This window comes from Calypte anna, chromosome 14, assembly GCF_003957555.1.
Source record: "Calypte anna isolate BGI_N300 chromosome 14, bCalAnn1_v1.p, whole genome shotgun sequence".
Classification (NCBI taxonomy): domain Eukaryota; kingdom Metazoa; phylum Chordata; class Aves; order Apodiformes; family Trochilidae; genus Calypte; species Calypte anna.
In genome coordinates this window covers 7,321,011-7,333,226 of record NC_044260.1, presented here as the reverse complement: position 1 = coordinate 7,333,226, position 12,216 = coordinate 7,321,011, and the positions used below count along the sequence as shown (strand labels likewise).

General features: G+C 38.4%; 1 protein-coding gene across 4 annotated transcripts; it reads left to right on the top strand.

Annotated features, from left to right (window-relative positions):
• Window positions 1-122: 122 nt before the first annotated feature.
• On the top strand, window positions 123-12,061 carry EIF2AK1 (eukaryotic translation initiation factor 2 alpha kinase 1). 4 transcript variants are annotated; one of them, XM_030459715.1, is made up of 16 exons: window positions 123-253; window positions 402-614; window positions 1,094-1,252; window positions 2,434-2,570; window positions 3,332-3,363; window positions 3,789-3,888; window positions 4,556-4,636; window positions 4,994-5,093; window positions 6,049-6,100; window positions 6,756-7,125; window positions 8,146-8,257; window positions 9,850-9,956; window positions 10,472-10,592; window positions 10,731-10,810; window positions 11,152-11,385; window positions 11,851-12,061. In XM_030459715.1, the coding sequence occupies exons 1-16, from the start codon at window positions 226-228 to the stop codon at window positions 11,971-11,973; spliced, it is 2,049 nt and encodes a 682-aa protein (XP_030315575.1). In that variant the 5' UTR covers window positions 123-225; the 3' UTR covers window positions 11,974-12,061. The 4 variants fall into 4 exon arrangements, with proteins under 4 accessions (XP_030315575.1, XP_030315576.1, XP_030315578.1 ...); XM_030459716.1 differs by having other exon boundaries at window positions 123-317; XM_030459718.1 differs by lacking the exon at window positions 11,851-12,061 and having other exon boundaries at window positions 11,186-11,323.
• Window positions 12,062-12,216: the final 155 nt, after the last annotated feature.

The window sequence follows — 12,216 nt, the reverse complement described above, 5'->3', positions numbered from 1 at the left end:
GGGCGGGGGGAGGAAAGGAGGCGGCGGCGGCGGCGGGGGGGAGAAGCGAGCTCCTCCGGGTCACACGGGGACCAGGCCCGCCCCTGTGCCGCTGCCGGGAGCCGCTAGAGGGGGCTCGGCGACCCCCGGTCAGGGCGAGGGGCCGAGGACGTAGTGGCGACGGAATTCCCTCGGTGCTGAGGGGGCTGCGCGGGCCTGGGGATCCCGCCAGGCGCTTTGCGGGCGATGCAGGGAACCGCAGCCCCTCACGGAGGTAAGGGGTCTCTGCTGGACCCTCTGTGTTGGGGGACGCCACAGCTTCCCGCCACGAAGCTTCGGTACGAGCCGTTTCCTCGGCCGTAGCCTTCCCGCCCGTTCTTGCCTTCCGGGCCCTATTTACCCTCTCCGGTTTATTCCTCCAGTTAATGTTTTATTGCCCGGCACTCAACGAGCGGCCATAAACGCTGGCCCGGCCCCCGGCACCGCCTACCGGGAGGCGGGCAGACCCCACTCGGCCGGCGGGAGCGGAGGCTGGGACCTCTGCACCCGGCATGTGGCGGGGATGGCTGCGTCCTCCCGTGGGCCGCCGCCTGCCATCGAGTTCCCTCAGGAGAGCCCGGAGCCGCGCTTTGACGGTAAGCGGGGATCATGGGGCCCTCCCTGTCCTCTGAGGGAGGTTTGGGGGATCAGGGAGTGACGACCGCTTCCCGTGCTTAACCCAGGATATGCGGCCATCCCTCCCCCACACACACACACGGTTGGCAGGGTGGGGAGGAGGGCAGAGCCGCTGGCCGCGGCTTCGTAGCCTCCGGGAAGCGGCAGCCGCGGGGGTGATGCAAGAGCGGGCACGCCCTAGGCAGGGTGCACCCTACCCTGAGGCCGCTGTGGGGGCTCCTTCGCCCTTCGGGAGAGCCTTGGCCTCTCGGGTGGGCATTTTTTCTTATGCACTAATGAAAATTATGTATAATTAAGTTTCTCGCTGAGTTGGTGTGGTAAGCTCTTCGTGAGCCAGGGTTTTGTTGAAGCTGTGGGGGTTTGTATGTGGTTTTGATGTTGTGGTAAATAGGCATATAGTGAGACCTAAATCCTTTTGGTCTGACTATCCTTTTTGCAGAGTCTGATGTGCCAGAGGAGCTGAGAGTTGCAAATGGGTCTCAAAAGTTTGTGAATTTCACTTCAACCATCCAAAACCAGCTGCTGCTTGCGTCACTGCTGGAGCATCTCTGCCATATGTACACACACAACCCTGTTCATTCAAGGTGTTTGTTCCGAAGTTAGTAAAAGCAGTTTTTTCCTTTATCTTACATGTCTATTTATTGTAATCTATAAATCCATACCATTCTTCTGTGCAGAATTACAGCGTAATATCAGTACAAAGCTATACTTTGAGAACAGAATTAATATCCTGAATCAACTAAAAATATCAAGGGCGAAAAAAGAAAAAAAACTGCTAAATTTTCTCCTTTTGCAAGAGGAACAAAAGATCACATAACCAACCTGGGCATCTGGAAGCTGCTTTGCTTCCCAGTGTATTTCTATGGAAATGTACTTCTGTGGAAAATGATGTTCCTCCCTTGGTATAGTTTAAACCAGTTTGCCAAGGGGAGTAAGTCTGATGAATAAAAGAAAAACATAGTTAATAGTATGTGTTTTGTGGGTTTGGCTGGTATACTCATGTTGGCAAGTGTGGTGGTTACCACTTTTCTGGTGTGTCTAATTGTGTCCATAAGGCTTGTGTAGCAAAATTCCCAATTCCTTATGGGTTCACATTCAGTAAATTTAATCTCCTTCAAATAACAAATAGGCTGATTTTTTAAATACTGGTGCCAAAGTAAACCACCTTAACGAGCATGTTTCTTTTAAGGCTTTGGAAATCTTTAACTTTTAAGTACATTTTTGTAGCAGCTTCAGAGTTGCACCCATCTCCAGTATTTCTTAGGCTTTTGTCTGCCACAGTGTTGTTTTACTCAGCTGAGAGTGGTTTGTGAGGGGTGGAAGGGAGTGAGTTAATTCTTTACCATGAGTATGTGCATGAATACGTGAGTTTGTGAATTAGAAAATATTGACATTACCACTTCTCTTTATAAATATGTCCTCAAAATTGTGAACATTTTCCCTTTTCACTGATCAAAATGAGTCCAGGGGTAGCAGGTAGGTGAATGGGTGGATGTTTGTATCATTCATCTGCTGCAGTAATGAAGAGGAGATGCAGTTGTGGCCATGAAGGGCATGGCAAACTGTATTATGGAAAGGGATTCCCATAGAGCAGCTCCAGTTTGGATTTAGTTTTTATTGCTAAAAGTATGAGACATAGCATTGGAGTAGGAGATACTGTTCAGTTTTTCATATGTGCTCCCTTTCAAATAAAGATTCTCATTTTAAAAAACAACAGCTACTTACATGGTGTTACAGCAGGCTTTACATAATGTGACCTTTCTCTGTTCCTTTGTACAGTTCTTCGTCAGGCTTTCACAAGAACAGGGTTGCTCTCCCCTTTTGCCTTCTGTGATGAATTTAGTACTGTAAGACTGCAGCACAATAGAGCCATTACTGAACTAATGAAAGCAGCTAATCGACAAATACTTAACGGGGTAAGCTTTGCTAAATGTCTTTGGCAACCTCTGGATCAAGGAATTAACACATCCTTGCCTCCAAAGATGCTTTTGTTTGGGGGTTCTTTTAACACTCAATATGGGTTTTATTAATAATTATGCAAGATGGTGCTCCCATTCTGCCTTAGCTTTTTGGGATGGCACGTTTTTGAAGCAGCCATGGCACTAAAGCTTTTGAAGCCAGCAAAAGTTGTTCCTTATTAAATAATAATTACATTTTTTTAAAGTTTAAGAAACATTTATAAACACAAGCAAGGTTTTTTAGTATGGCTACAGCTTTTTTTGACCATGGGCACACATCAGTTTTTAGTTTTTAACTTTTCCAGATGATTAGATTAACACCCTCATATTTGTGTTAGTGGAGGGCATATTTTCTATACTGTGCAATGTGCTTCAGGCTGAATCAGACAGTTTGCTTATCTCACTGCTTCAGCTAAGCTAGTTAATTTTGTCTTAAGCACATTTTAGAGCCCTCATTTTATCCTGTTTGCTAGCAGAGCTCAAAAAGGGCAGTAATCTGTCCAGCAGAGATATGTTAGTAGATTACTGGTGGTAATGGTGATAATAATACCTCAATTTGGTGAAGCTCTCTGCAGAATGAATAGCTATCAGTAACCTTATTTTCTTCTAAGAACATAGTGGTAGTTTCCATTTAGATTAGCTGTCTGTGCCAATTGCATGGTAGACTTGTCACTCTGTATCATGTGTTTTTATGTTGAATTTTGTTATTTTTTTCACAGGAACTTGCTAATGGAGATTCTCATGCAATTGGGTATGTATTCAAAGCATTAAACTTAACTACCTCCCTAAAGTTTTGTGCTCCATTAAGATTACTTTTCATATTTTGATTCTGAAGCAAAAAAAAAATAAAATTTCTCCAAACCTTCATAATGATCTGGTGAAAACTGCTTCTTCAGTATAGCTGTCATGGTTAGTGCCACTCTTCAGTAAAACAAGATTTATTGGTCATGAACTTATGACTTCCCTTAACACATAACAGTACGTTTGTGGCACATGTGCATGGTGTTGCAGTCTGCTGGTTTTCTGTATTCACTATGTATTCACTAATGTCAAAAGATTCTTTTTTTCCATAATATAAATAGTATTTCTGTGTATAGGCTGTGTACACCTGTAGCCTCCATAGTACCTTACTTGTAATTGGAATTTGGTTTAACATAGTCTTGCTTTTTTGATTAGGGAAAAAGAAGTTCTCTTTGAAGCCCAGACTTCACGATACTTGAATGAGTTTGATGAGATTGCAAGGCTAGGAAAAGGAGGATATGGTAAAGTATACAAGGTATTCTTTACCTTTCACTTACAATTGATCAGATTGTATCAAGTTTTTCTTGGAAATTATTTGTTTTTGGAAAGCTGCTGGTTTGTGGCTTCTCTTTTCTGTTTGTCAAATCAGGCTATGTTTTACTTTGTATATTTCACCCTTTTTAAAGCGAATAAAAAGTCTGTTTCTCATGCAGAGTATTGTGATACATTGACTGAAGACAGCCACAGGACCTGAATATTCTTCACACCCCAATGTTTCAGCTACAAGAAATAAAACAGCCTTAAAACTGTCCAACCCAGTGTCAAATTGTATTAAATACTTGCAGTGTATGGCCAGCCAAAGGTTCCCCATGTGGTATTGCCATATGTATGTGACAGCTGTGGTGTCACAGATTGAGAACCTGTTTAAGCAGTTATCAGGACCTGTCAGCATTTTTGTAGCTCTAAAGCAGTGTCTGTCTTGCAGATTGGAATTTATGTTTGCAGTCTGGAAAGAAGGCAAAAGCAAAGTACCCTTAGACAGCTTGGGGCTTGATCCCAGCTTTGTTCTCTGATATGAGTGAGACTTTATTTGAACTGAGTACAGAAATTAATTTTTAGAAAATACTTGGTTCTAAAGGATTTAATAATTCATTAATTAAAAAAGTTAACATCTAATTTTGTGCCGTTGCAATTGTTTTCAGGTCAGAAACAAGTTAGATGGTCAGTTCTATGCTATTAAAAAAATTAACATTAAGAAGGCTACAAGAAGAGATTGCATGAAGGTATTAATTTTTCTGTATTTTGTCTGTGGTTTAACTCCATGTCTGCTGTTTTGATATTTCTCCAAACATGAAAAATGTTAATACATTTTTGTGCTTTCTGAGTTTCTAAAGATTTGACCCTTTCAATAAATAGTATTTAAAGTATTTAAGCCCATTAAAAGAAGCATGTTGTTAACTTTAATGTGGTCACTCCTGCAATTATTAAAATCATCATTGGTTTTAAAGCTTCCAAATTTTCTCCCCTATTGTCATAGTTTTATCCATTCTTTCTCTGTCAGGAACCCCTGTATTTGTTATCTTTGGGGTTTACCAGGCACTCAAACAGAGACCAATCAGTTTCCTTTCTGGTCTTTTTAGGTGCTACGAGAAGTTAAAGTGCTGGCTGGGCTGCAGCATCCTAACGTTGTAGGTTATCACACTGCTTGGATGGAGCAAGTTCAGATAGCACGCCCAAAAGGAAAGTGCAGCATGTTGTGTTACTCTGCCTTCCATCTTGCTTAGAACCTCTGTGTTGTTATTTGCAGGAGAGTATTATTTCTCTGATGAAATGATTTCTTTACCTCCTTAAAACCAAAAGCAAGCAAACTGCAGGTGATGACCAGGTCTTCGTATCTTTCTGTGCACTTCAGTCTTCTGCCTAATGACTACTACTTAATTATGAGCTTGAAACTCTGAAAGTATTGGCTTCAATTCTAGTAATATTTGAGAAAGATTTTAAAGTTGTGTGAAGTTCAGTCAAGTGCAATGAAAACCTTTAAACTCAAAAAAGTAGTGAGTTTAGGAGAAGAATGAATACTAGGGATGAGCCACCTCAGATATTGGGGGGAAAAGTGATGAATAAGGGGAAAACCCCACAAATTTGCTACCATGTCTTGAGGTCTCCTATTGTACCTCTAGGCTAGGTCCTGTGGTACTTAATGGCTTTCCTTGGCTTACAAGATTGGTGTTTCATGCTTGCTTCTGTGTGCTAAAGCCAACTCTTTTTTTCACATAAATACACAATTTTAATTAAAAGTATTTTCAAAATATCAAGTGTCTTTAAAATGGCAGCAGGGTAATGTAAGGGGTGGTGCCTTGCTTCTTTAGCTGTGTAGGGTCTTGTACATTATAAGCCCTAATTTTGAACGGGCCAGCTTCTTAAATGTGAAATCTGGGTCAGTACCCATGAGAGTTCAGTACAGTCCTTTCAGTTGCACCACATGTATGTTCTTCTAATTTAAAGAAAAGCTAAAAACATACTAGGGTTGTCTTCTAGATTAAGAGGGACCTTTTGCAACAGTAGAAATAGAGCAAAATATGTCTACAGGTAATGAAGATAAATTTAGTAAGATTCTGCATGTTAAGTGTTATTTTATAGAAAATATGTGCATGCATTGTTTTGTAAAATACCATGTTTATCTTTTATCCAATAGATAAAACAATAATGGAGTTGCAGCCATTATCTTTGGAGCAAGAGAGTAACAAGTAAGTGTTACAAGTCTCAGTGATAACATGTATTTGGCCTCAACCTAAGATGTGTTTTAAAGGTATATTAAAACAGATTTCAGCCTATATTGCACAAGTGTAATCTGCTTCCAAATTGTAACAAAAAAAAAGGTCTTAAAAAAAGGTGCTTCTCATAGTTTCCCTTCTGATTGCATAAGCTGAAGAATATTCCTGAACATTTCTGCCTTCTTCAGATCTCTTTTTCTGAGTGCCTGAGTATAGTGCTGGGCTTCAAGTTTACTTAAAGTTCTATGCCAATCAGCAACACTAATTAGTACTATGGAGTCTTATTAGGGTGATGGGTTCTTTCTGTTGATTAGCAAAAAAGGAAATAAGAGTCCTATGAGCAATAGACTGTTAACTTCCTAAGTTTAAAGGAATGGAGATAAATCATATTTGTGTCCAGTGAATGCTGTGACCTAGGACTGTATCTGTGAGCTTTCTGGATCAGCTGCCAGAAATCCCTGCTGGGCAAAGGTGTTCCAAAAGTTGGAGCCTACAAGGAATCTAAAGTTTTAATGGAGAAACAGCTGAAATCTTACTCTGGAAAAAGCAAATAATAATTCAGAATGGTGTATCACAAACAAATGGTATAAAACTGTGTACATATTTTCTCTCCCTTTATTATTTTCAGGGATTACTGTCACATTGAGAGTGTGGAGAGTGACAGTTCAGTCATCTTTGCTGACCTTACTTCACAAGAGAGGAAGTCCTGTGATAGTACCAGTCTTGGAAACCCGGGCTGTGAATCAGTGCAGAACATGGATATAAGGAGTGATTTTACGAACAGCAATAGTAAGGAGTGTATGAAACCAAATAAATGTGAATTATCCAAAGAATTACAAGAAGAATCTGTAAGTAGTGTTAGCAGTAAATCAAATGATGTGAAAAATAATTCAGCATGGGGACCTTGTTCTAGCCTGGATCAAGATGCTAGCACTGAAAGTAAGTCCTGCACTGAAGAATGCTCCAAGAATGACGTAGCTCTCTGTGGAGAGTTTGAGGTAAATACAGTTCTCTTTAAATATAGTTATCAGCTGTCTGATTTAATGACATTTGTAAATTGAAGGTTGTTAGACAGAGGAATGATTTATAATGATACATTTTAAAAAATGGAATTACTGTGATTAGAGCCAAAAATACAAATGATTTTTACTAAATGAGTATAACACCACTACAAGGAGGCTGATTGGAGAAGCTGTCAAAATCTAAATCATCTTGGGTCCTTTCAAAGTACCTACATGAACAAAAAGTACTACTCCTGAATATAAAAAAACTGAAAATCTTCAGCACTCAGCAATGATGGGTAGTTCAGATATTACTGATCAGAATGTCTGGGTACCTATTGTGGTTCCTGTACAGTGGGTTTACATGTGAAAGAGAGAAGCAGATTTGGGCAGGAAATCACCACTCTGGCTGTTTCTAAAACTGATGGCATTCATACCACAAGTATTTTGTGTAACACAGCCAACTCTAGAATGCTTCAAGCTTTTGCTGTCATTTGGAGTAACATCTTGCAAGAAATCTGAGATTCTAAAGGTGTTAGCAAATTAACTACATTATCAGAAACTGAGTGTGAAGTTAGGTATTTATATTCCATAGGTATTCCATATAAAGAGGTTGAAGGTTTTTGCTATTTTATATTAATTTACACTAATTTTCTAAGCCAGAGTGAGCCTCTGTCCTGTATGTCTAGAAACTTTTAAGGTCTTGATTTGAATTTTAAGTAACATAATTATTAAGTAGCATAATATTATGTAGCTGTCTGCTTTGTTGGCTTTTATCATATAACAGTTGTTAAAATTTGAGGAACGTCCAGCAAACCCCCACCCAAAATTACATAACATTGCTACTTCTGCTCCTTGAATGCAGTAGATTAGAAATGCTGTATTTGATGTAATTTTGTTATCTAACTGGATTTTTAACTTAATACATTTTGGGTTTTATTAACCTCAAAGAAAATAACTAAGGAAATGCTGCCTTTATTACAATGGCAAAATTATGGACCATTATTTTTCTGTTAGGTGGAGTATTCTTTGATGCTTCATATACAAATGCAACTGTGTGAAATATCCCTGTGGGACTGGATTGTTGACCGTAATAAAAGATGCACTGAGAGAACAGAGGAAACATCCAGTAAGACTCGTTACTCTCTTAAAAAATTTCTTACTCATTACAAAGCTAATATTTCTTTTTTCCTATTTGGAAATCCACTTGCCTAATTTTGTGTTCTACTTAGCAGCTTATCATATGGAGGATCTTCATTAGATTCTTTATTCACCTAATAAAGTAGCAGCGAGTATTGGATTTTTGTATGATAGATGTTGGCAAAAGAGATTTAAGTGCTGAGTTTTTGACAGCTCTTCAGGAAAGAATCAATGTGTATGCCTGAGGCATAGTTGTTAACTGGAGAGATCTGTGCGTGGGCAATACTACTTGTTCAGAATAGAGTTTTTTATTGACAGAAACCACTTTTTCTCAGTAAGCTGTTTAAATAATTTACATTTTGCTTTGGTAGTAAGTCTTGCTGCTACAAAATAAAGTGCTTCACGGGCTAATCTATATTAATACATCTTTTTTTAAAGACATATTACAACATACTTAAAAGCTTTTATATATGTTTTTATGAATCAAAATTCCTACATAGGCCAATTAGTCACTGGTAAAAAAAAAAAATCTAACATTTATTTTGTTTCAGAGGCCTGAGGATTTCTCATACCCTGATACCAAGCCATCTTCAGTGACTGTTGACATTTGGGAGAACAAATCTAATGCTCTTAAAGAGTTAGAGACATGTTCCTTTCTCTGGGGTGGTTGTTTTAAAAAAGCACATGCTTAACAGATTGTAAGACATATACTGTATGATTAGTGTTTAATCTGAGTTTCTGTCACTATTAGGATAAATCTATTGTTCTCTTCAGTTATGGAGTCAGGTTTACCCACTTGTCTTACCCACTTGTTTACCTCTTGTCTCTCCTATAATCATAGTCTTTTAGCTATCCAAAGATGAAAGATGAGGTTCCTGGTCAGGGACTGATAGGATTAGTAGGGCATTTGACCTCAAAACCTCATTTTTATACATTTTCATAGGCAACAGAATAGGAAAGGTGAATGGTATAATAGGTTAGACATTAATAAAGAGAAACCCAAGGAGGAGTAAATAAGTGTTTGGTGTGGCTACAAACATTTTAAATCTCTGGGTCATTAGAGGAGGAAGGACAGTATAGTTCAATAAAACAACAATGTGGGAGATGGTAACAATGAGATCATGAATTTACTTAGGACAGCTGCAGCCAAAGGAAATTTGGGAATTTCAGAGGGTAGCACAAAACCAGAAGGATTAAGATCCAAAAGGAATGGTGCAGAAAACGTATCATGTGAATTAGTATGATTTTATCAGAAACTAATCTTTCTAATTCAGCACTTGCATGGAAATAAAGAGTTTTTAAAATTCATAATCAAATAACAATCTGATGGGGCTTGGAGGAATCTTTTTAGGTAGACATATGTTTGTGTTCTCTGAGCTTTCCTCTTGGAATTTTGGTGTTAGTATTTTTGAAACAGCAAAAAGTGACTATCTCAGGAGAAGCATGGGAAATTTATTTTTTTTAAACTATGCTCATTCTGTTAGAAATTCTTCTACATCATAAAGAATTCAACAGGACACCAGAGATTCAGATAACATAGTAGAATAAGCTGAAATAATTTAGATTTTAAATTGTTTTAAGGTCCATACCATCTTGTGGATGTCCACTGGACAATGAAAATTTTTCAGGAGTTATTAGAAGGAGTGTGCTACATCCACAGCATGGGAGTGATGCATCGAGACATTAAGGTAAGTTCATTGAATTATTACTTGAGGTTGAAGAAAACAAAGACAACTTATGGGAGAATGGAGACAACTTCATGCTCTTAAGAATTTATTTGTTACATATGGAAAAATATATTGTCTCCTCTATACCAAAACCATACTTTCTTTAAGCATAGTACTCAATGACATTGACTTACAAGTGGATAATGATTTAGCAGCCCAGAAAGCCAGTCATGTCCTAGGCTGCGTGAAGTATGGCCAGTGGGTCAAAGGAAGTTCTCCCCTCCAGTCTCATGGGATTAAAACTTTCATTTTTCCTCTTCTGTTTTTTTCCCTAGATACTTCATATGTTGTATTTCTGCCCAAATTGTGTTGCTAACACCTAATTTAGTATCAGCTGTGACTTTTCCTAATGGAAGTGTTAAATAATTACTGTCTTACACCTGTGAAACACTGGATTTTACAGTCTTTGAAACAGCTGAAATGTCAGTTTTTTTATATAGATACATATGTTAGGTTTTATACTTTCTTGTTTGTAGCCCAGAAATATCTTTCTATATGGATTGGATCGTCATGTAAAAATAGGAGACTTTGGATTAGCCTGCAAAGACCTTCTTTTGGATGATACAGAGCAGTGGTTTAGGACAGAAAGGATAAAAGGTAAGAGAAGAAAACTTAATGGACAATGGGCTTCAGCGTTTAAGTTTTTATGGTGTTAAAAAATTAACTATTACATTCTTAAGTGAATTGTTAACAATGTAACTCTAGCTGAGTGAGTCTAAAATTGCCTTTTTAAAGGATTGACCCACACCTCAGGAGTTGGGACTTGCCTCTATGCCTCACCAGAACAGTTGCAGGGATCTCACTATGATTTCAAGGTAGGGAGCATTTTATTTTCCTTTTAACACTTGGTGATAGATAATAGGAATAAACCAAGCCTTTCAGTAGGTAAATACATAATATTTAGCCGTTAATCCTCTGTTTCTTCTAGTGTTTTTGTTGAAATGTGAATTTAAACTTTGCTACTAATGCAAACGTTGTGTTTCTCGAGTGCAGTATACAGATTTGAATGTGTTCCTTTAGTATTGTCATGATATTTTTCATATCACGATGAAATGTCATTGTCATGAAGTGTCTTCATGACTTCTGAATGAGAAAAATCTAGTAATTCATTAAAAATAGCAGATACTCCAGAAGTTTGTCTTCACCCTGTTACCAGTCAGACATGTACAGCATGGGTGTTATCCTGCTAGAACTATTCCAGCCATTTGGAACAGAAATGGAAAGAACAGAAGTCCTTACACATTTAAGGAGGGGCCAGATTCCTCAGAGTTTCTACAAAAAATGGCCTATTCAAGCCAAGTATGTTAAACTCCTCATCAGTCAGAGATCTACAGAAAGACCAACTGCTGCTCAGCTCCGGGAAAGTGAACTGTTTCATACCACAGAACATGTAAGTTACACCAATAACCTCCACTTCTACAGGATAAAAACATGAAAAGAAAATCCCCAACCCCTTTAACTTTCCCTGCCTGGATTATGGGTTTTTTTTAATTTGTTTTGCTTTGAAGGAGATTATGTGATTAAGACTTCTTTTTCTGCACTTTTACGGCATTGTATTAATGTTCTGGTGTCTCTGCAATGAGAGAAATGATCATTAAGTGTAGGGTAACATTATGAAGATTGGAGAGTTGTACAGCTTTAAAGTTTTTTTAGAAGTCAGAAAAACTTCTGAAGCTTTTCACCATCTCTGCACAACTTTTTTATCATTTTCCCTTTCCTTGCCCCACTTAAATTGTAGTATCAAATATGCAGGACAGCTGTGGTGCTGCAGAATGTGTAGACTGCAAACACATTCAAGTAGGTTACTAAGGCTTTATCCTTGCTTGTATATAAATGATCTGACTTTCATTTTCAGGTTATTTCTAACCTACAACAGAAGGTGAGACAGCAAGAGGAAGAAATAGAAAAACTGAGAGAGAGAATAAAGCTCCTTTCTGAAGAACAAGATACAAATATGAAACTAGGTTCTCCCGTTTGAGTACAGGAAGAACTAACCTCTATTATATGCTAAGTTATATAAAAAATGTTTCCCTTTTTTCACATAAAAATATTTCAATGCATTTTCATTTTTCCTATTTGTTCTTTGAAGGCTTTCATCAGATTCAGAGATCTCAAGTCAACAGAAAGGATTCATCTTGCACTTTAAACTGTGCTGAGGCTAACTTGTGTACATAAGCTTGTATTTGCACAGCATTACTTAAGACACCTTATGATTCAGCAA